Source organism: Alexandromys fortis, unplaced genomic scaffold (genome assembly GCF_014885135.2).
Source record: "Alexandromys fortis isolate MF-2015 unplaced genomic scaffold, M_Fortis_MF-2015_v1.1 scaffold_245, whole genome shotgun sequence".
NCBI lineage: Eukaryota > Metazoa > Chordata > Mammalia > Rodentia > Cricetidae > Alexandromys > Alexandromys fortis.
This window is the reverse complement of record NW_026068139.1, coordinates 383,565-408,398: the sequence shown is the minus strand read 5'-3', so window position 1 is coordinate 408,398 and position 24,834 is coordinate 383,565. Positions and strand designations below refer to the sequence as shown.

Here is a 24,834-nt window from a genome sequence, read left to right as displayed (position 1 = left end):
AAAATGCCCATAGAAAAGCCTATGTATTTCCTTGATTCATGACTAACGTATGAGGTACAGCTCATTGTGGGCAGTGCCACCACAAAGCAGGTGGTCCTATGTGCTCTCAGAAAGTGGGCAGAGGAAGTCATGGGGCACAGTCACAAAGTAGCAGTCCTCCAAGGCCTCTACACCACTTCCTGTCTTCAGAACTATGCCTTGAGTTCCTGCCATGATGGCCCTCAGTGATGGAGTGTAATCAGAGACTTGTGAGCTGCAATAAACCTTTCATACTCAAGTTACTTTACATCATGTTTCTATATCACATCTATAGAAAGATACACACATGCCTACCCTAAATTATGAAATGAATTCAGTTTTCATCTTAAAAGTAAGCAATAAGAATCCTTTCCTTCAATTATACAGATAAGCCAATATAATTAATCAAGAGTTTTGCTACTTAATTTTTTTTTGTGATCAAATTGATAAGAGTCAATATTTATTAGGAGGTGTTTATATGCCAATTACACTGAAATATTACTAGCCCCTAATTAAGTTGTTTATTTTGAATGAACTAGGTTTGATCTCTAATAAATTAGTTGCATATTTGAATTATGGACAACACAATTGTCATTGTAATATTCAATGTTTACAATCTCTCTCTACTATAAATATTGAAATGTAGTATCAAGAACTATAGCATTTTTTTTGTAGTAGCATTTATTTAGGTTTTTGCTTCTATAAAAACACAGGCATAATTAGTATCTTAAATAATGAGAAATTTTGGAAATTTATTCCAGAATGTTATCATGATATTTTAATTAATATGTAAATGTTAGCATACTATCTAGCAGAAGCTGCGTCTTCTTTATTTACTGAATAATGAATTAAAATGTATCAAAAAAAAGAACAAGTGCTCTTAACCACTAAGCCATCTTTCTAGCCCTATATTTGACTTTTAATGTGGGTTATTTATGTGTGTTGGGCATTTAATCTAGGACCATATGCTTGCTAGTCAAGTGTTCTACCACTGAGCTGCATCCCCAAACCTGAAAATCCTTGATAAAAAAAATGTATTAACTTCGTTGAACTCTTCTTAACTGTTGTATTTTGTCTACAAATTGTATTTGCAGTGTGCGTTCATAATTATAGCATATGTGAAAAGAATATCTTAAAAATACTTTGTTTGTATTTATGAAATTGTGTGTGAGTGTGTTGGTCTGCAGAGGCCAGAATAGGGTGGGATCCCCTGGAACTGGAGTTCCAGGAGGTTAGGAACCTCTTGATGTGGGAGCTGGGAATGGAACTCTGGCATTCTGGTTCTCAGCAAACTGAACTGCTGAGCCAGGTCTTAAGTAACCTTCAGAAAAGGATACTTTGTTTCTACTAATCTTTGGTCCTTTTATCTTTCATACCCTTCTGCAACAACAATGGGCACACTTGCAATCTGTACCAGTAGGATGTCCAGCGTCAGCCAATATCATCTGAAGGGTTGGTTTTCTGGTGGAAGGTCGGTAGTAGGACGCGGAGACACCAGTTCCAGAGCAGGACGCTGGGGCTTTTCTAGTCTGCGGCGCCTCTTGGTTGCCGAGCAACGGCGCCACCCGCAGCCCCTGGGCTAAGAGCACGTGCCGCCTCTCCGCAAGCCCCGACTACATCTCCCACAATGCCGTGCGTAGCGGGCCCTGCCCGCGGAATTGGTGGTGGGGGGGGGGGGGGGGGGGGGNGGGGGGGGAGGGGCGGCCCGGAGGCGGAGCGGAAACGGGGAGCAGAGTCTCCGGGCGCCGAGCGCTCTCCGTCCTACCTCCGCCCCGGCCCGGAGGCTGTTGCGGCGCCGCTAACACCCGCGGCGGGCTGTGACTGCTGCTCCAGCTCGCGAGCCCCGCGGAGGGCGGCCCGCGTGATTGACAGGAAGCCCACGGGCCAGGTAACGCGGAGGGGAGGCGGGAGGCGGTGTCCTCGCGGCCCGGGCTTTGCCGCCTTGACAGCCGAGACTCCCGGGCCGAGCTTGGCGGCTCTCCGCGGGGATGTGCAGCCGCCGGGGCCGCGCTCACTTCTGCTTCGTTCTTGACAGCTCATTTCTCCGGTTAGGAGAAGGATCGTGAAATGCCCTTTAAATCTGCCAAACTCTTCTCCTGGAGGCTGGTGGGGGCGAACTTCATTTGCTGTCTGGTGCGGGCGGTGGTGGTTGAGTGGTCAGGCTACCGGGATTCGAACCCTTGGTGCTGCTCCCATCAGGCTAATCAAAGGCTTTAAGCCCGATTTGTTTCATCCAGCAGATGGAGATAACACATAGTTTTAAGTTGTTAGATTTACGAATAATAAACTATAACACCATGAGCTCTTCATTTAATGAAAAGATGTTTTGAATGCGATACAAAGTAGTGCACACTTGTGTATGTGTTCTTTTGTTCAATCATTATTACTCTAAGTTGTGTGTTGACTTTATATTGTACTCACCTTACATGCAAACAATTCCTTAAGACAGCGGTTCTCAATCAGGGGGTCGAAGGACCCTTCACAGGGGTTGCCCAGGATCATCTTCATATCAGATATTTACATTATGATTCATCACAGTAGCAAAATTACAGTTATGAAGTAGCAACGAAGATAATCTTATGGTTGAGGGTCGCCACAACATGAGGGACTGCATTAAAGGGTCAGGGTCACATCATTAGGAAGGTTGAGAACCACTGTGTTAAAAATTGCTGGCTTCTCAATTTCCACCCTTTTAAGATGGCTGAGAATGGTCTAAGGAAATTGATGACTCGGCTTTCCTCGGGATCAGCTCTGGAGATACAGTACAAGGACTCACTCACCTTCCCCCACTGCCCCAGCCTTGTCTGTGGGAAACCCTAAAGAGGGGATTAAAGGCTTTGTCAGTCAGCACCCAAGCCCTTTGCAGCCTTCCCTGTGGCAACTTTCTGTACTGTTTCTCACTGGTCCACAGTCTTTACCCCACTTAGGATTTCTGCTTCCAAGTTTTTGTCCTCGAGAATGCCCACACTGAATGACTGCAGTAAATCTGATGGGGAACCACTTCAACGTGCTCGCCTTAGTCCCCGCGCATTAGTCCCCATGATGTCAGCTGTTTTTGTGCAGCTTTCTTAGTCTTACTGACATTGGTGAGGGCTTTTCAAGGAAATCTTTATAGATCTTTAGCTGGGTTTCCTTTTCTTTTAAGATGTTTGCTCTGGGTGGACTATTTTGAGTGGAGACACGCTTGTGCAGTATGTGAAATAACTATGGTTTTGGATGGACAGTTGTCGTGGGGCAATGGAGTTGGTGGGCCAGATGGAGTGACTGCATAGTGTCTTTAGGTAAAAGGAAGACTTCTAATGGCTATTGGAAGAGTGACACAGTTAATGAAGAGGAATTGTGGAAGAAGGCTTAGGCACGTAAACATTCCCGATAGCCTTAACGTGTGTGGCAGAAACACTAATTTTGAAGAAAACGTTTCTGCATGTTGCTGAGTGTAGCAGAGGAGACAGTAATGACTACAGAGAAAGGAGCCCTTGGTTCCTGTCCTGTGCTGCCACCTTCTCTATGACCTTAGCTCTGCTCTCAGTGCAGTTCATCTAAAGCAGTCACTTGGTCGATCCGGGACTCTTCTGTCTTAGGCTTCCAAAGCATCCATTTTAATGTGGGGGAAGAAGATATTTGCGTCCTTGTTCCCTGCCCTCCGGGTTATATAGTTCTCTCTGTCCATCATGATAGAAAAGGGACTCATGAAAGAGCTGTACGACTGCAGGGACCACGATCCCTGCTGACCAGTGTCCCAAGCTCTTTCTGTGCGGGCGTCCCGTCGTCCCCCCTTTTGTTGGTGGCCCTGGTACCTGCTCTTGTGCATAACTTTAAGTCTCACTTTTCTAACCCGTTTTCAATTTTACTCTTCGTGAATTCATCGACTTCAGCTGTTCTTTTCTCTCTGGCCTCTTTTTGTAGAAGGCCTCTGGCAGGGGTGCCCGTTGCTAGTCTAGTTAGCTGTGGAAAGGGGTGTAGGGCTGCCATGTAGTACTGGTTATGACTGGCTCAGGCTGTGAGTGAAGTGTCTGATGCTGCATAATGTTTTTAGATTAAGCACTCACTGTAGGACAGTCATGAAGTGCTGTCTGTCTTTCTGCTATAGTGCTGCAGGTTTTATCTCTGCCTCACTTTACCCCCACCCCTTTTTGAGTTTATCTGTATGTGTATGTCTGTCTGTCGATCGATCGATCGATCGATCGATCGTCTCACCATGTAGCTTTGGCCAGCTGGAACTCACTGTGTAGACCAAACTGGTCTCCGTTGTACAGAGATCCACCTGCCTCTGCCTCCCTAGTGCTGTGATTAAAGGCGCAAGCAATCATGCGGAGTACTTTAAGGTACTTCATTCCTTTTTTAAAAATTCCATTTGTTTTTCTTGTGAGGAAGGGTTTCTCTGTGTAGCCCTGGCTGTATTGGAATTCACTCTGTAGACCAGGCTGGCCTTGAACTCAGATCCTCATGCCTCTGTCTCCCGAGTGCTGGGATTAAAGCCACCACCTGCTGGTCTATTTTTGTAACTTTTACTGTTTCTGTTTTTCCTCCCTTCCCAAAAATGCCATCCAAAAATGATATCTGTGTGTTACCTCAGCAGGAACGCTGTGTAGCTTTCTTCAAGGTGGTACCTTTTTTTTTTTTTTTTTTTTTTTGGTTTTTGAGACAGGGTTTCTCTGTGGTTTTGGAGCCTGTCCTGGAACTAGCTCTTGTAGACCAGGCTGGCCTCAAACTCACAGAGATCCGCCTGCCTCTGCCTCCCTAGTGCTGGGATTAAAGGATTAAAGGTGAGCGGTGCTTTCATTTAAAACAGTGGTTCTCAACCTGTGGGTTATGACCCCAAGAAGGGTCAAATATCAGATATTTACATTACAATTCATAACAGCAGCAAAATTCCACTTCTGAAGTAGCAATGAAATACTTCCTCAACATGAGGAAGAGTCCCAACATTGGGAAAGTTGAAAACTACTGCCCTTTTTTCTTTTTCTTTTCTTTCTTTCTTTCTTTCTTTCTTTCTTTCTTTCTTTCTTTCTTTCTTTCTTTCTTTCTTTCAAGTTTTTTTCGAGACAGTGTTTCTCTGTAGCTTTGGAGCCTGTCCTGGCACTAGCTCTTGTAGACCAGGCTGGCCTAGAACTCACAGAGATCCGCCTGCCTCTCCCAAGTGCTGAGATTAAAGGTGTGCGCCACTACCACCTGGCTTTTTTTTTTTTTTTTTTTTTTTTTTTAAAGATAGCCTCACACTATGTAGCCCTGGGCCTCGAACTCAGACCTTTTTGTTTCTGTGTCCTGCACACTGAACTATATAGGCATGCACCACTACACTCTGCTTCCGGTAAAGATTTTATAAGTTGTTGTGGGGATATTAAAACCTGTAGCACATACAGAAATTTAGAAAACACTTCTGCCAGTATTTGCTGTTTGACACATTGTGCTTAAAATATTTAGTAACAGTTTTCCGTTAACTTTCTGGGAATTGCTAGGTAGACTTAGTCTGCATCTGGCTGTTCAGTTCCCCTCTTCTATTAGAAGACACAAAGTAGAGTATTTTTTTGTGTGTGTGTGTTTGTAAAGACCTTCTTGTCAGATCGTGGCTGAAGGGACACTAGCTCATTGGAGCAGGTGGCTCTGGCAGGCCTTGCCCTTCTCCCCCAGGCCATTAGATTACATTTCTACAGCTAGTCACCAAACGCCTATTCCCTTATTTGGCCACTTCCTCCTTCTGAGGCTGACTACCAAGGCCCACCTAAAGTATTGAAGTCCAGCAATTAAAAGCCCCCTTTGGGTAACTAACATGTCCAATTAAAATCAAACTCCTCATCCTAACGTGGTGTTTCCATTTTTACCTTTATAAACAGCCATTTTCCTATGGGCCACATCTGTCTCCTATCCTCTGTCCCGTGTTCCCTCCCCTTCTCCCTCTTCCTCATCTCCTGTCTTTGTCCCTTATCCCTGTCCTCTGGGGTAAATAAATCTCCTTTGTGCTGAGGACTTGGTTTTGGGGTGTCCTGAGCCGACTCTGAGGTTCCTTACAGTTACTGACCCTTTATGTTACCAGGTTGCCTGATAAGTTCTTAAGAAAGGGTCATCAGGGACTTTGGGGTTTCCTGCTATCTGTGAGGGGAAAATGTCGTTTTTCTGTCAAAGGTAGACAGCCAACCACGGCCCGAATTCCGCACATCTCTCACACTTCTCATCACTCTTCCACCTTGTAAAACTTCTATGCAAATCTTTCCCTTTCCTCACATTTGTTTATACAAAGCCAGCTCACCTTCCCTCCCCCAAGTGGAGTGGCACACCCCTCCTTTCCCTCATTTTCTTTGCATAGTTCTTTTAAAACTCTTCAGTTGGGAATGACTGTGAGATCAGACCCTAGCCAATCTGGAAGAGACACAGTCACCCCAGTGTTAGAATAAAAGCGTGCTTGCTGGCCTGGTTTGGGGTCTTAGTATGTATGTATGTATGTATGTATGTATGTATGTATGTATGTATTTATTTAAAGTGTAAGATTGTGTGTGTGAGAGTATGGTATGTGTGAGAGTGTAGTGTGTGTGTGTGAGTATGGTGTGTGTGTGTGTATGTGGTGTGTGTCTGGTGTGTGTGAGTATGGTGTGTGTGTGGTCAGCCTTTTCAGGAAATTTCTGGGGATGAAACCCAGGACTTGATGCTTATAAGGCAAGTGCTTTACCAGCCTTGATCTTTATTCTTAGATCCTTCTTATAGCAACTTTGTAATGCTTTGATTTATGTAAGTAAAATGTATTTGGAACATAATGGATCAATAATAAATTAATGAATAGTCCAATAAGAAATTGGTGAACCTTTGGGTCATTGCCCTAATGCTCTTACAGTATTTCTTTTAGTTTTAGTTTTTGCTTTTTCGAGACAGGGTTTCTCTGTGGTTTTGGAGCCTGTCCTGGAACTAGCTCTTGTAGTTCAGAATGGCCTCGAACTCACAGAGATCCGCCTGCCTCTGCCTCCCATGTGCTGGGATTAAAGGCGTGCGCCACCACTGCCGGTTTAGTATTTTTTAAAAAGAAAAAGACAAAACTATGGTGGTAGCTCAGAACCCCTTGGTGACGTGTTGGCCTGCCAGATTTCTAGGTAGTGACTCTTTTCTCATCTACATGGCTTCCCAAGTGCTGGGCCAGTATTTGAAACAAAGAAAGATGGAGTGTTTAAAGCACAGTTTCTGCTGTCCTTTTAAGCTTTGTATTTTATATAGAAAAACACATTGAATCCTTTTTTTTCCTAGTTGAGGCTAATAAGTATTTCTTCTCTAACCCCTGAAAGTATGTAAGTCAATTACTTTTAGTTGCTGAAAGTTCCAGCTCCTTGTCTGTCTGGCTTAAGTCCCAGCAAATGGGGACATGTGTTTATCCTGACACTAGAGGGGTTCAGCGGAGTTGGCTTTTCCCCTTTACGCTTGCCCAGTCCAAAAGTGGGGCTTGGTCATCCTGGTGGTAACAACTTGTGTTGTTTACTGGGGTAAAAGTCACTGGTTTTCTACCTCCCACACCCAGGTCCAAGCAGAGGGTTCCGATGTCACACCAAATGGAGTGATTTATACATTGTAATTGACCAGCCTCCCGCCGCCGCTCTCGCTACTGCCTCCCTTTATGAAGGGTCTGGCATGAGCAGTGTTCTTCTCTGTCTTTGCTGTACACTGAGCACTAACCCCAGTGTTCTTTAAAAGATACTGCTAGCAGCAGGTGTGGTAGCATGCTCTGTAATCCCAACGCTTGTACGGGCTGAGGCGAGATGACAGGCCAGCCTGAGGTGCATATTTTAACCTTTGTCTGGAAGCAATGACGGCTGTAAGCACTGATGCTGGCTGGGACCGTGTTTTTCCACCTCGTAGGAAGGCTCACCAGCACATCATTAAAAAGCAAAACGAAAGCAAAGATGAGGCTTGGTTTCCATCTGCGTTCTCATTCATTTGGGATGGGGTGTGATTTGATACTGGGATTATAGAAAATCTGGCCAGGTGATGTTATGTAAAACATTACCTGAGAAAGACCTAAGGCAGATGTGTACCTTTAAAAACCCTAGTTCCTTCTGCCTGTGTTGCTTGGACTTGCTTGGGATTTTCACACTAGTTCTCAGGTTCCGAGTGCTTCAGGGAATCCTCTTGGACTTAGGGACTTTTCAGCCCTTTGTCAGGCACAAGCTGGCTCCTGGACATCTTTTTAACTTGGGAAAGTTCTAGAGTTCTTTCTTCCCATCAGTTGTCCATTTGATGTCCTTTCAGAATCCTCTGGTGTAGAGTTGGATCAGGGCTCCCAGCCCCTCAGACCTTTGTGATTCTCAGGACAGGCCTTTTCATTTGACAGTTCTCCCAGTGTGTATTAGCCTTGCGCAGCAGTGGGTTTCCCTGACGTCTTCGTACACATATAGGGTGCCCTTTCATGGTGTTCGCTCCATCCCCTACACACTCTGTGCCCTCCCTCTTTTTCTCTTATACTCCAAATTGTCCCCCCTTCCATTTCTTTCTTTTAAAGATAGCTGGTACCTGTAAGAGAAAACATAACACTTGGTGAGACTAGCCTGTTCCACTTTCTGGTGATTTCCAGTTCCATTCATCTTCCTGAGAGTAAGTTTGTTTTTCATTATGGCTGAGTAAAATCTATTGTGTGTATATATACCACATTGACCAAAACCTTTTTATAATAAATGTCTTATTACCGTGAGCATTCGTGAGCACACTCCCAAATTGCAGATCATAGATTCCTTATGTTTATGTTTGTCCAAGACCCTGACACCCTACAGGGGTGGGCATTTTGTGAGGTGGACGTTTTATTCTGTGGAAGGCTGAGTATTGCTAACAGTAGAAAAACTCCTAGTTAAGAAAAGGGGATCTGGCCCAGGTGGAGACCTAGCTTTCCAGCTGGGCATGGGCAAGGCTTGACCTAAGAACTACCCCAGGGGCTGGAGAGATGCCTCAGAGGTTAAGAGCACTGGCTGCTCTTCCAGAGGTCCTAAGTTCAATTCCCAGCAACCACATGGTGGCTCACAGCCATCTATAATGAGATCTGGTGCCCTCTTCTGGCATGCAAGCATATATGGAAGGAATGTGTATACATAATAAATAAATAAATAAATAAATAAACAAACAAATAAATAAATAAATCTTAAAAAAAAAGAACTGCCCCAGTAGGCACACTAACGAGGTCGGTGTAATAATTGGTCCTCCAGTGTGCCTGTGCCTCTCCTTCCCCAGCCCTGCCCTGTGCTCCTCAGGAGCCTGCTGTGGCTCGGAATTAGTCAGGAAAGTGTCCCTTCTCCTTTTAGTTTCCTTTTTCTAAACTTGCTTTCCTTATTACCTTGAACTGCCCTGATTGCCTGTGCTTCTTGCTCTCTAAAGCTCCCCTGTTGCTGCCGTCTCACCTTCTGTGCTTGCTTCAACTAAATCTGTGGAGAGCTACAGTTTGCCTGCCCTGGGGCTTTTCCGGCTTTCCTTTGGGCCTGTTCTTCTTCTTTTTTTTTTTTTTTTTGTTTTAAATTTTATTTTTTATTTTTTTTTTGTTTTTCAAGACAGGGTTTCTCTGTAGCTTTTGAGCCTGTCCTGGTGGCTTCACCACTGCCCAACTCTGGGCCTGTTCTTAAAATCTTTTTATTAATAAGATTAAGAACCCCGCCAGGCAGTGGCAATACACACCTTTAATCCCAACACTTGGGAGGCAGAGGCAGGTAGATCTCTGAGTTCAAGATCAACCTGGTTTACAGAGTGAGTTCCAGGACAGCCAGGGGTACACAGAGAAACCCTGTCTTGATAAACAAACAAACTAAAAACCAAACCAAACAAAAGGATCCCAAGAGGAGACCCGGATTCCCCCCATATCAATATCAGACACACTCCGTAGAATCCATATTGGGAAGTTCTTGACTTTATGAAGGTCTCTTTTCTGACTGGTGGTGTAATCAGATCTTATGTTGGTCAGAGTCCAGTGTCTTACACTGCGTGATTATCTTATCTGGGAATGAGTAATTCATTGAGATTTGTTTTTTAATTGGGCAACAGTAAAAGAGTCTCAAATGTACCGCAGTCAGAAGTGAATTCAAAACCGAATGTGGGGTGAACCCAAGGTGTGTGTGGCAGCGCTCGCTCGCCCGTGCTGCGTGCTGCGTCGTGTAGCCTTGGTTCTGACCACGTAGCATGCCACTGCAGTGTGCATGCCCTCGTGCTGTTTTAAACACACTGCTCGTAGTCCAAGACTATTGCGTGTCATCATTGCAGCATGTCCACCGTGCACACAGCCATATGGTTTACTTCGGAAAACAAAGGCCTTACCGCTTTCCTGCGTGTCGAGTTAGCATGCATCTGTATTGCTTTCTCCCCCTTCCTTCCTCTTTCTTAGCTGTCATTTAAATCTTCATCTGCTAAAAATACAGAGCTGGCTGCAGCCATGCCGTTTTTGAGCTACCTGACCAACTCAGGGGGAGTCCAGGCGCCCTTTTCATGGTGCTGAGACACACAGTGCCCTCTGCAGCTTGTGTTTGAAAACACAGAAGAGCCAGTATACATCGATAGAAATGTGTGAATTTGAGGTCAGCCTGATGGACATAGTGACTTCCAAGCCATCCAGGGCTACACAATGAGAGCTTGTCTCAAGTAAAACAAAAAATTTCTTGCATCTATGCTAGAAAGCTAATTTCTTGGGTAGAACTCTAGAGTATTCTTCGTTCCTAACTCAGTACGTGCTATTTATTGCTCCATGGGCTTGGTTTTTTGCTTTGTTTTTGTCTTGCTGTGTAGCTGAGACAGACTTGATGTTGCCCTGCAGCCTAGGCTAGCCTGCAGCTTGCTGTGCTGACTCTTCCTCCACGCACTGAGTTGCTGGTGTGTGCCTCTGCGGCTGACTTGTCACCTTTACGCTATTGTACTGTGTGAACCTTTAGTCGTGGTCGCAAAATAAGTTATGTTTAGTTTGTTATTTCCTAGTAAATGGATTAAAATTGAGGTTATTTGTTGTCATTGCAGAAACGCAAACCTAAGGATCATTTTCAGTAAGCCATGAAGTAGTCATGGGGAATGCGCTATAGATTTTTACTTCAATTATTCTTTTCCCCTCTGGGTACTGGGTGCTTCGGTGGTCTATAAACATTAGTTTTAAATTTTAGGTCTTTCCAAACTTCATGGTTGGTTTTACCTTTCCTTTCACTGTCTTCTTTCCATGTTCTGTCGGATGCTCCGTAGGGTTAATGCATTCATTCTCATCATGACCACCTTCTAGTGGCAGACCCGAATGTCGGCCCACGCCTTATTATGGACATTCTTGTTAGAGAGGCATTTCAGCGTTCTGTATTTGCTTTTCAGCACTTCTAACTTTTATTTTGACATCCCTGTTTTTGTTTAGGAATACCTTTGTGGCCATGTTTGAACAGACAGACCGTGGAAATCTTGTATTGTCTGTGAACCTTATGAATGACTTTAGTAGCAGATGAGAAGTTGTTGAAAGTTTATGAGTGAGGTGACACATTTTCAGATATTCTCAATGAATTTGTATTTATTTCTAGTTTAATTTTGAAAAATATATGTAAATGGAACTGATGGTGATCAGGAAGCTTGTTATGTGGCAGAGAAAGTTGTCAGGAAAGATGGCTTAATAACAAATCAGAACTCTAGAACTTTCATTGTCTTGCCCATCGAGGTGACAATGGCCCCTTTGTTCTTCCTTTACAGGGCTGTCAACGCGGAGGCAGCCGTGCTGAAGATGGATACACAGCACTAGGGAGCTTTTCCTTTCCACTCAAAATTGTTTCCAGTTACTGCTTCTCAATCAAATCGGCTTGCTTCATCAGAAATGATTTTTACAATCTCAAGGAAAAATATGTCCCAGAAGCTGAGCTTCCTGTTGCTGGTGTTCGGACTCATCTGGGGTCTGCTGCTGCTTCACTACACTTTCCAACAGCCGCGGCATCAGAGCAGCGTCAAGTTACGGGAGCAAATCCTAGACTTAAGCAAAAGATACGTGAAAGCCCTGGCGGAGGAGAGCAAGAGCGTGGTGGATGTGGACAGTGGCGCCTCCATGGCAGGCTATGGTAAGAACCACGGATGTCTCCGTCTTCTCCTTTCCAGCCTGCTCCTGTGTGAGCTCAGCATTCATGTGTGCTTTTTATAAACTGGTTTTTAAAAAAACTGCAGGTGTATATTTTTGAGTGTAAAGTAGGCATATAATACTCATATATTCCTCATCCAGATTTGTTATTAATATTTCACATTTATTTATATTCTAAGTAAGTTATAGAAATTATGGCATTTCACTACTATATTCACCTCTTTAAAATATATATGTATAAAGTGTATTATGTGTATTTAAAATGAATATGTAATACAGTGTAATTATTTAGATATATTTTCCCTTTTGATTTCTCGATATAAAACATCAGTGGACAATATTCATTAAGTCTCAAGAAGCAGGATTTCCTATAATTCCAGCATTGCTCATTGCAGTCTCCCTTTTCAGAGCCTAGGTTCCTGTTGTTTTGTTTTTTGAGGCAGGGTCTCACTTTGCCGCCGTCCTGCCACTTACTCTGTGGACCAGGCTGGCCTTGAACTCACCTGCCCCTGCCTCTGGGATTAAAGGTGTGTACAACCACAGTTGGCTTTCCAGCTCTCCCTGCCACTGAGACAGGTTTTCTCTGTGTAGCCCAGCTCTGTTGACCAGGCTGGCCTTGAACTCACCTGCCCCTGCCTCTGGGATTAAAGGTGTGTACAACCACAGTTGGCTTTCCAGCTCTCCCTGCCACTGAGACAGGTTTTCTCTGTGTAGCCCAGCTCTGTTGACCAGGCTGGCCTTGAACTACAGAGATCCCCCCCCCCCCCCTCCAAAGTGCTGGGATTAGAGGTGTGTGCTTCCATAGTCCAGCTTGTTCTTCCTTTTAGATGAGGTGGGGGGTGAGGAATTCCAGGAGGCTGAGATGGGGAGAGTCATGAGTCTGAATGAAGCCTGCTCAATCGGTGCTGGGACTCAAACCCAGGGCCCTCAATAATGCTAGTCAAGCACTATAAACCAAGCGATAGCCCTAGCCTGTTTTATTTAATTAATCATTTATTTTGAGGCAAGGTCTTGTGTATCCCAGGTTGGACTTGAACTTATGATGTAGTTGAATATGGCCTTAAATTTCTGATCTTCCTTCCTCTATCCCCCTAGTACTGGACTGCAGGTCCGTGCCACAATTCTTGGTGTGTGTGTTCTCAGACTTAGGGTGAGCACCTTATTACCTGACTTATGTGCTCAACTCTATTTTTGAGATAGGTTCTTGCTTTGTAAATTAGGCTGACCTTGAGCCTTTCCTGCCTCCTGTGTGTCTTGGGGTTGTTGGGTGTGTATTGTTTTCTGTGCAAGCCACCTGTCTTCCTTCAGCAGAGGTATTTCCAATCTTGAGGAGCGGCCTTGCTCACAGCAGGGATCATAACTGCTGTGAGTCAAGAGTACAATAGTTTGTCATTCCCAGGCCACTCTCGTGTTCTTTCTGCCCTTCTGTGGTATTTCCTGAGCCTTGGAGGATAAGTAGATACCCTGTTTATGGTCCCCACATGAAAAAGAAAAGGCCAGCAATGGCAGAGCACACCTGAAACCCTATTAGGAAGGTGGAATCAAGAGGATCCCTGGGGCCTGCTGGCTAGTCAGTCCAACTGGATTGGCAGATTCTAGGTACAGTGTGAGACTCTGTCTCAAAAATAAGCCAAGGTTGAGAATAAGTGGCTGTCGAATTGCTCAGCCATGAATTGGGCATCTCTATCCCCCTAGCCCTTTGCTCTTTTGAGACAAGGTTTTGCTTTGTAGCTCAAGCTAGCCTTGAACTCAAGATCCTTCTGCCTTAACTTCCCAAGTACTGGGATTATAGGCATGTATCCTGGTGTCCAGCTTTATTTATCTCTGTACAAAGATATATATTCTTTTCCGGGGAGCTAATATTGATTGTCTTTTTTGAAAATTGTCTTAGGGTTTTATTACTGTGTACACCATATAAAGGAAAAGGAAAACATTTAGTTGGGGCTGGCTCACTGTTTCAAAGGTTTAGTCCATTATCATTATGGCGGGAAGCATGGTGGCAGACAGTGCTGAAGAAAGAGCCGAGAGTTCCACATCTGGGAACAGTGTCTGGCTGTGGGTCTCTTCAGTGGGTCTGGCTGTTGTTCCCACCTGCTGCAGGAGGAAGTTTCTCTGATGATGGCTGAACAAGGCACTGATCTATGAGTATAGCAGAATGTCTTTAAGAGTAATTTTATTGGTATGTTCCTTTTGTAGAGCAATTGGTATTTGGTTTTCCCCTAGGTCTCTGGCCTGTCTCGTCTCAAGTTCTTGGTCACCCAAGCAGCGTCAGGGATGGGCTCCATTTCATGGAGTGGGCCTTAAGTCAAATCCGATAATAGTTGGTTACCCCCACAAGCTTGTGCCACCATTGCATGAGCATATCCTGCAGCCAGGTCACCATTGTAGATCAAAGGGTTTGTATTTACTCCTCCTTTGGTAGTATGCAGGCATTTTTTTTTTAAGTCCAGGTTCAAAAGTCCCCATAGTCTATCACAGTCTTAACAGTATTTAAAAGTTCAAAGTTCAAAGTCTCTTCTGAAATTCATGCAATCTTTTAACTGCAATCCCCTGTAAAATCAAAATAAAAAATAGATTATATACTTCTAACATACTGGCACAGGAGATATATATTGCCATCTAAAACATAGGGAAGGGGGCATAGTGAGGAAATATTGGACCAAAACAAGACCAAAAACGAGCTGGGAAAACTTCAAACTCTGCACCTCCGTGTCTGATGTAGAAACACTCTATAGTTCTCCAACTGTGTTCAGTTTTGTTGACTGCAACACACTTCTTTCTCTTGGGCTGAGCTGACTCCGCTTCCTGTTAGCAGCTCTCCTCAGCAGGTATCCCACAACTCTGGTCTCTCTCTCATCTTGGGTTTTCCAAGGCAATCCAGGCTTCAACTTCACAGCTTCACACAATGGCCTCTCTACTAGGCCTCCATTCAGAGACACCCCTGACACTGCCTGGCCTCAGCGGCTTTCTTTAGGCACTGAGGCACATTCCATAACCCATTTCTTCTATCCTTAACTCCAAAGCCAGAACCACATGGTTGAAGCTGCCAAGTTCCGCTTCCTGGGGCTAGAACATGGCCCATCATACAGTTACATCTTCACCAGCTTTCTATCCTTCACTGCCTGAGCTTGGCTGTCTTGAAACTTGCCCTGTAGTGCAGGTTGGCCTCAAACCCAGAGATCTGGTAGCCTCTGACTTCACAATGCTGAGATTCAAGGTGTGCCCCACCACACCTAAGTTTTTCTTTGTTTCTTTCCACAAGTGGGAAACTTGGCTGGGTGGGATCTTGCCCTGAGGCTAGCACTCACTTTATCTCTTTGAACACAGGACTTAGCGCCATTCCACTTCTCTGTGCTCTTTTTCTCTTCAAAACTTACATTTTATATTTTCATTATAAATCTTTATAAGCAGGAACACTAGTAACCACATGAGTCTACACTAGGTTGTTTTGAGATTTTCTCTGCCAGTGGAATTAATCTGAAACTCTTCACTTTAGCCTCATGCAGCTTTTCAGACAAGCCACTCTCTTCACTAAAATATCACAAAAATGATCTCTAGGCAACATACTAAAATTCTTCTTCTTTGAAATCTCTTGAGTGAGCCCCCATCACTTCAAATAACTCTTAGCACCTCTGTCTTCCATGCTCCTACTAGTATGGCCCATTAAGCAGTGCTTAACATTCTCCTGCTTAATTCCAAAGTACCGAAGTCCAAATTCCTCCAAACAAAAACATGGTCAGGAGTATCACAACAATACCTCAGTCCCTGGTTCCTACTTCTGACTTAGGGTTTTTATTGCTGTGAAGAGACACCATGGCCATGACTCTTATGAGAAAGACATTTCATTGGGGCTGGCTTACAGGTTCAGAGATTTAGTCCATTATCATGGTGGAGCATGGCAGTATACAGGCAGAAGTGGTGCTGGAGGAGGACCTGAGGGTCCTGCATCTTTTTGCTTTTTATTTATTTATTTTTCGAGGGATAGATGCTACAGCAGGCACATATGTGGAAGTCAGAGGATAAATCCGTGGAGTCATTTCACTGTTTCTACCTTTGTGTGTATTCCAGGGATCGAACCCAGGTTGTCAGGCTTGAATTGTTTGGTAGCAACTGCCTTCACCTGCTGAACCGTCTTGCTGACCCTGCATCCTTTGGTGCTCCAAAGCTTTTAGTTTTTTTTTGTTGTTGTTGTTTTTTGTTTTTGTTTTTTGAGACAGGGTTTCTCTGTAGCTATGGAGCCTGTCCAGGAACTAGCTCTTGTAGCCCAGGCTGGCCTCGAACTCACAGAGATCCACCTGCCTCTGCCTCCCGAGAGCTGGGATTAAAGGTGTGCGCCACCACTGCTCGGCAAGGTTTTAGTTTTTTTTAAAATTTTTTTTTTAATAATTGTGAATACCCATGAGATGATGTTTTTTTTTATGATTTATTTAACTTTATTTTATGTGAATTGGTGTGAAGGTGTCAGATCCCCTGGAACTGGATTTTCAGACAGTTGTAAGCTGCCATATGGCTGTTGGGAATTGAACCCAGGTCCTCTGGAAGAACAGTCAGAGTTCTTAACTGCTGAGCCATCTCTCAAGCCCCAAGGTTTTAGTTTTTTTCTTTTTGTTGTTGTTTGTTTGTTTGTTTGAGACAGGGTTTCTCTGTAGCTTTGGAGCCTGTCCTGGCACTAGCTCTTGTAGACCAGGCTGGCCTCGAACTCACAGAGATCCGCCTGCCTCTGCCTCCTCCCGAGTGCTGGGATTAAAGGCATGCGCCACCACCGCCCGACCAAGGTTTTAGTTTTTATAAAGTCCAGCATGCACTTTTTTTTTTGTTGTTATGTCTCATACTTTTTCTGGTAATAGCACAGCCACCAGCAATTTTCTTAGCTAGTGTTTGATGGTTTTCCCTGGTGAGCAGAGACCAAGGGTTGAGCTGCCTTTTTGATCCAGGATCAACAAAAAATAACAATATCAATTGCCACTCTTGAGTACCTAATATCTGTGGAATGCCAGTGAAAAACCTGAAGGGACAATTTCACAAAGAACAGGCTTTTTTTTTTTTTTTTTTTTTTTTCTTTTTCCAAGCTAGGAAAAGTCCACTTAACCCCCTTAACCATCCACAGAGGTTAAGCATTATAGTAACCATCATTTTTCGGGAAGAAATTCCAGTTAGAACTAGGTGGCGGCATGCCTGCCACCCTGGCTAGGTCCCCTGAAGGTGCAGGGTCAGCAATGGACACAGTGTGCCTTTCCACGAGGTCAGAAGTTATGCAGTGACAGCAAATTCACAAGTGTTGTTTGTGTCATTGGCTGCAGGTTTCCAGATGGTTCTAGCTGTCCTTACAGCGAAGACATGAGATCTTTTATTCCGATCTTAATTGCTAATAACTCTGTAATAAAACACACACATACTGGCCGAAAAAGGTTGGTGGCACAGAGTTCAGAGAGGCCTCACCAAGGCTGAGGAGAGAGCTAATAGAAATGAGTCCCTGAAAGTACACAGGGTTCTGAGCATCTCAGTGGGAGGAGCTGCAGAGAAACTTGCCAAGGAAGAGCTGGAGATGGAGCTGAGAGCCTGAAGCTAAGCCCCTAGGACTGGGCCATCCAGTCCAGGTGCGGGGTGGGTTTAGACAGATCAGGACAGCAGTTTGATTGGGTCTTCTCAAGCAGTGGGGGAACCTGCACTGAATTGCTGGGAGCAGTTTGGAGTCCTTTGTCTTGTCTTGGTGCACAGGTGGGTGTTGGAGGACAGCTGGTGGGCCCGTCATCATCATCTCAATGTTATAAGTCTCCTTTTTTCTTTCTCTCTCTTTTTAAAATAATTTTTAATTTTTATTTTATAAGCAGTGGTTGGTGTTTCACTTGCAGGTCTATCTGTATGAGGATGTCAGATCCTCTGGAACTGGAGTTATAGACAGTTGTGAGCTGCCATGTGGGTGCTGGGAATTGAACCCTGGTGCTGTGGAAGAACAGCCAGTATTCTTTTTTTTTATTTTTATTGATTTTTATTAAGCTCTACATTTTTTCTCTTGTTCCCCTCCCTGCCTCTCTCTCCCCTCCCCACTAACCCTCTCCCCAAGGTCCCCACGCTCTCAGTTTACTTAGGAGATCTTGTCTTTTTCTACTTCCCATGTATGTCTCTCTTAGGGTCCTCATTGTTGTCTAGATTCTCTGGAATTGTGGTTTGTAGACTGGTTTTCTTTGCTTTATGTTTAAAAACCACTTATGAGTGAGTACATGTGATAATTGTCTTTCTGGGTCTGGGTTACCTCACTCAATATGATGTTTTCTAGCTTCATCCATTTGCCTGCAAAATTCAAGATGTTGTTATTTTTTCTGCTGTGTAGTACTCCATTGTGTAAATATACCACATTTTCCTTATCCATTCTTTGATCGAAGGACATTTAGGTTATTTCCAGGTTCTGGCTATGACTAACAAAGCTGCTATGAACATAGTTGAGCACATGTCCCTGTGGCATGATTAAGCATCCTTTGGATATATACCCAAAAGTGGTATTGCTGGGTCTTGAGGAAGATTGTTTCCTAATTTTTTGAGAAATCACCCCACTGACATCCAAAGGGGCTGTACCAGCTTGCGTTCCCACCAGCAATGCAGAAGTGTTCCCTTTTCCCCACAACCTCTCCAGCATAAGATGTCATCAGTGTTTTTGATCTTGGCCATTCTTGCAGGTATAAGATGGAATCTCAGAGTTGTTTTGATTTGCATTTCTCTGATGACTAAGGATGTTGATTCCTTAAGCGTCTTTCAGTCATTTTAGATTCCTCTGTTGAGAGTTCTCTGTTTAGGTCTGTACTCCTTTTTTTTTTTTTATTGGATTATGTGTTCTTTTGATGATCAGTTTCTTGAGTTCCTTGTATATTTTGGAGATCAGACCTCTGTCTGATGTGGGGTTAGTGAAGATCTTTTCCCATTCTGTAGGCTGTCGTTTTGTCTTGTTGACTGTGTCCTTTGCTTTACAGAAGCTTTGCAGTTTCAGGAGGTCCCATTTATTAATTGTTTCTCTCATGTCTGTGCTGCTGGGGTTATATTTAAGAAGTGGTCTTCTGTGCCAATGCATTCAAGTGTATTTCCCACTTTCTCTTCTATGAGGTTCGGTGTGGCTGGCTTTATGTTGAGGGCTTTGATCTATTTGGACTTGAGTTTTGTGCATGGTGATAGATATGGATCTATTTTCATTCTTCTGCATGTTGATATCCAGTTATGCCAGCAACATTTGTTAATTATGCTTTCTCTTTTCCATTTGATATTTTTTTGCTTCTTTGTCAAAGATCAGATGTTTGAAAGGGTGTGGATTAATATCCAGGTCTTTGATTCCCTTCCATTGGTCCTCCTGTCTGGTTTTATGCCAATACCAGACTGTTTTCAGTACTGTAGCTCCGTATTAGAGTTTGAAGTCAGGGATTGTGATACCTCCAGAAGTTCTTTTATTGTACAGGATTGTTTTGGCTATCCTGGGCTTTTTTCTTTTCCATATGAAGTTGAGTACTGTTCTTTTGAGGTGTGTGAGGGATTTTGCTGGGCATTGTATTCAGTATGTAGATTGCTTTCGGTAAGATTGCCATTTTTACTATGTTAATTCTACCTACCGAAGAACATGGGAGATCTTTCCACTTTCTGGTGTTTTCTTCAGCTTCTTTCTTCAAAGATTTAAAGTTCTTATCATACAAGTCTTCCTCTTGTTTGGTTGGAGTTACTGCAATATATTTTATGCTATTTGCGCAGCCAGGGTTCTTTACTGCTGAGCCATCTCTCCAGCCCTCTGATGTCTCTTTTTCTCTTTTTATGGCATCCAGGTTGAGGGTGTTGAATTTTTCCTTGGTCTGGTGTGTATCTTTTTGCTCATATGGAGAGGTTGTGGTTATTGATGGCCAGGTTGTAGTATCTATACACAAACAAGATCCTCTTGATGGAGTCAAGGACTGCTTGGTGACCTGGAGTCACCCAGGCGAACCTGGAAGTCACTGTATCAAACTCTAGAGTAACTTAGATCGAGCAGGTCACCCCGTGCCCAGGTTCCCCATCCTTGTTCCAGTCTGAGGGTTCGGGTGTCTTGCTTACATTTGGTTGATTTGTTTCCATAGCTCTCTTTATCTGCCTTTACCAGTACTTTACCTGCCTGGTCCAAGCCTTCTGTATACACTGCTCAAGAAACTCAGCATAGTGTGTCAAGAGGTGGCTCAGACAATGAGAACACTGGCTTTTCTTTCATAGGTCCTGGAAGCACCCACATGGGGTTCACAACTGTCTTTAACTCCAATCCATGGATTCCAACACCCTCTCCTGGCCTCTGGGCACCAGGCATACACATGGTGCATAGACATACATTCAAATAAAGCATGCATCTACATAGAAAAAATGCCTTTTTTAAAAGTGAAAGACAGTCTAAATGTTCTTGATGTCTTGGGCCTGACTTTCAATCTGCTCTCAGAGGGTGAGTTCTGGTGTGTTTCAGCTCTCTTGCTGGCTTTCCCTGTCTGGGGTGTGAGTGTGTTCTCTGGAGTGTGTTTTCTTTCAGATGTCCTGATAATTGTTTACCTCTTTTTCTTAAACTGTGAAGACACAAATATCAAGTGTTCTATTGCTATTTAATATGGTTTATTTCCATTTTCCCCTTAGCGGACCTGAAGAGAACGATTGCAGTCCTCTTAGATGACATTTTGCAGCGCTTGGTGAAGCTGGAGAACAAGGTTGACTATATCGTTGTGAATGGCTCAGCAGCCAATACTACCAACGGCACCAGTGGGAACTTGGTGCCGGTAACCACCAACAAAAGGACGAGTGCATCCGGCAGTGTCAGATAGCAGTGAAGCCACCTTGCAGGGCTGACACCCCTGTGGGATATGTCCATCGCAGGACACCTCCTACACTGCTGCCTAGGACAGAGGAATACTTGACAATAAAAGCTCCACATATTTCCAAGGAGCTCGCTGGGCTCGTAGGACGCTAATTCTGTATATAGATGCACAGGCGTTATTAGCTGGCTTTCCCGCAGAGCTCTTCGATGCTGTTCTGTACATTTAATGGGACTTTGGTAACACAGTTGATGTGGTAAGCAGGGAGGCCATTCTTGTATACATCTTTGGTATTTGAGATCAGGAAGAAACAAAAACACTAGAAAGACATGGAATCCTTTCTATAAAATATTTATTTAAGTATATAACATGTTTTTCAGCTAAGCGGACGATAAAGTTACTGAATCATTCTGCCATCTGCCCTCATGATGTCCCTGTGAGTAGAAACATGCTTAGTTCCAGTACTATATTTTGTTACTCAGATTATGAGCGGGAAAAGGAAGTGTCATGTTGGAAATCATGTTTTAAAATAGACCCAAAGAATGTTTTCATTTGCACTATCCTTCAAAATAACTGAAGGTTAATTGTATATTTTTAAAAATAGCATTTGTAAGAGTATAATTTTGAAATGGGTAGCAGCCACTGTCCATAGCCTAACCATTGGGACTATTTAATAGAGATGAGAGTAATCTCTAATCTCATACTTAAAAATTTCTTACATATATTCTGCATAATAATACATATTTTTATGATGGAAAGTAAAATGTGCATGATTTTTCACAATCATGATTGTTGATTTGAAAGTAAATTCCAGTGTCATATGCTTGTAGTCATGGATACTCAGGAGGCTGAGGCAGGGGACTGGCAAGCTCACTGCCATCCTGGACAAGGGCAGACCCTGTCTAAAATAAAGGAAACTATTTAGTCCATTGACTGTTTCTGCTATTAGGAAGGTGTATTGTTTCCATGTGGTGGTAAATGTTGCTTTGGTTATATTGGCAGGAGAAGGAAGAGACTGAGGACTTTAGTCAGATGTATATAATAAACATTTGTGCTGCACAAAGCTGCTTGGATATGTTAATGTTAGTTGATGTAAGAGTATCCTGCGCTAGAAGATGCTAGGTTAGCTACTCTTTTATATAAATGACCCCTTTGCAAAATTAAGAGCATTAAAGTATAAATTATGAAGATTGATTATCTTTTTAGGGAAACAGCTACTGTATACAGCACAAGAAATCTTAATTTGGTTAACTCTAATATAGAACAAAACATGTCTTTATTTAAATATCTTTTGTAGCAAATCCAATTGCTATATAGTATTCTATATTTTGTAGTATTTATTCTATACAATGACGGCTGAACTGCAGCTCGCCTCTAGATTTAGACTAAATTGAACTTAGTTTTCGATATTGTTCATTGTTATACTATGCTACCACAAACAGTAGCGGTGATTATTTTGTTAAAATAAGTATAAGAATATATTGTTTCTCAAAAGATAGCTGTCTGAAATGTCTTCCCTGTCCCTTTATGTGAAGAAATTATTGTCCACTAGGTGAAATCTGAAGCCCTTGTTCAGTCTCGAAGAGTTGTGAACATTTCTGGTTTTGTCATTGTTTTCAGGGATGAAATAAAATATATTGTTTGTATTTACAATTGGTCCATGTGGGTTTTTTTTTTTTAAATAGCAGCCGTTTCATTCCCAGCTTTTAATGACTAAAAATAATCTTTTTTTTTTTTTTTTTTTTTTTTTTTGGTGACAGCATTTCTTTTTGTAACAGCTCTACCTGTCCTGGAACTTGCTTTGTAGACCAGGCTTGGCCCTGAACTCACAGAGATCTACCTGCCTCTGCCTCCTAAGTGCTGGGATTAAAGGTATGCACCACCACCATCCAGATGATGAAAGATAATCTTAATATAAGTTTGGGCTTTATTTTAACTTCAAATAACTTTTACAAAAAATTATAAAACAACAAGAAAATCCTAGGGGCTGGAGATGTGGCTAGTTGGTAGTGTGATTACCTAGTCTGCTTGAAGTCCTGGTTCTATCCCCATCCCCATAAACCAGTGTGTTGGTGCATGCCTGTAATCTCAGCCATGAGTAACTGAGTCTTCAGAACATTGGTTAGGTGATGGTCAGGGCCATAAATTCTATAAGAAAGAGGCTGATCAAGTTATGGGAAACCAACCAGAAAGCAGCTCTCCCCTCCGTGGCCTCCATTCTCCGCATCAGTCCTGCTTCTAGGTTCCTGCCCTGTTTGAGTTCCTGTCCTGACTTCCTTCAGTGATGAACAGTGATATGAAAGTGTAAGCCAAATAAACCCTTTTCTCCCCAGCTTGCTTTTTGACCATGGTGCTTTGCAGCAATAGAGACCCTGATTAAGTCCAGACCCTTAAAGTCTAGAATTTTCCCCCTTAATGCTGGGCATGCATCAAATCCACAGCCTTTCTGCATGGTGGGTGAGTCCTTTAACATCAAATCCTATCTTCAGGACTACACTTAAAATGTAGCATTATTATGTCACTTTTAAACGCCTAACTTGGGCTGGGGATGTAGTTCAGTTGGTAGAGTACTTGCCTAGTATGCATGAAGTCCTGGGTTCAATTCCCAGCACCACAGAAACCAGGCATGGGGCACATGCTTCTAATTCCAGCAGTGAGTGTCCTAGTTAGGGTCACTGCTGCTGTGATGAAACCGTAACCAGAGCAACTTGGGAAGGAAAGGGTTTATTTGTCTTACTTTCCTACATCACAGTTCATCATAAAAGGAAATCAGGCCAGGTACTTCATCAGGGCAGTGACCTGGAGGAGGAGCTGATGCAGAGGCCATGGAGGGGTGCTGCGTACTCCTGAGGTACACACCCCATGGCTTGCTCGGCCTGCTTTCTTATAGAACTGAGGACTACGAGCCCAGGGATGGCACCATCCACAATGGGCTGCGCCCTCCCCTATCAATCACTAAATAAGAAAATGCCTTACAGGCTTGCCTACGGCCCAGTCTTTTGGAGGCATTTCTCAATTGAGGTCACCTCCTGTCAGATCCATCTAGCTATGCCAAGTTGACATGAAATTCAACTGGTCACATAGTGTCTGCACTCGGGAAGTGGAGAGGTAGGAATGCGGGTGTTCAGCGCATTTCTCCTTTTTATCCAGTCCACGACCGCCCAGGGCATGAATTGGTGCCATACATTGAATCATCCGCACCCCCTCAAATCAGTAAAATCAGTAAGGTATGTTTCCTTACTGATTTTAAAACCAGTCAAACTGACAATTGTGGCAGTTTGAATGAGATGTCCCTCATAAACATCAGGCATTTGAATATTTGCTTCCCATTTGGTAACTGGGAAGAATTAGAAGGTGTGACCTTGCTGGAGGAAGTGTGCCACTAGACATGGGCTTTGAGATTTCAAGTTACACCATTTGAAACTAGCCTTCTGTATTTCCTGATTGTGGATCAAGATGTGAGCTCTCAGCTGCTGCTCCAGCACCATGCCTGCCATGCTCCTTGCCATGATGGACTCTTATCCCCTGAAACCATAAGCTCAAACTCTCCCTTGAGCTGCCTTCATCATGGTATTTTATCGCAGCAGTAGAAACATATAACTAAGATAGTAGGGAAATTAGCTATCATACAGGGAGGCAGCACTGGAGGGTGTCCACCATCTCACTTACCTGGTGAGCTCAACAGCAAATCTCACATGCAAATGAAAGTTTGCATTTACACCAGTAACAGAAAACCTTAGTGGCTTATATTTGTACCAATCACAGCAGTCCCTCTGTGTTGAAATAAGAAGCGGCGGCAGGGCTGCGTCCCCAACACCCCGGCCGCTTGGCTAGCTCATGCCCGAAATAACAACACACAAACTGTATTCATTTAAAGAACTGCTTGGCCCATGAACTCTAGCCCTTACAGGCTAATTCTCGCACCTGGACTAGCCCATTTCTAATGATGTGTGTAAGCACCCCAAGGTGCGCTTACCGGGAAGA

At 43.5% G+C, this 24,834-nt stretch overlaps 1 protein-coding gene across 1 annotated transcript; it reads left to right on the top strand.

Moving 5' to 3' along the window:
• Positions 1–1,725: 1,725 nt before the first annotated feature.
• Positions 1,726–22,503, top strand: Ccdc126 (coiled-coil domain containing 126). The gene is made up of 3 exons (XM_050126589.1): positions 1,726–1,906; positions 11,677–12,035; positions 20,675–22,503. The coding sequence occupies exons 2-3, from the start codon at positions 11,798–11,800 to the stop codon at positions 20,857–20,859; spliced, it is 423 nt and encodes a 140-aa protein (XP_049982546.1). The 5' UTR covers positions 1,726–1,906; positions 11,677–11,797; the 3' UTR covers positions 20,860–22,503.
• Positions 22,504–24,834: the final 2,331 nt, after the last annotated feature.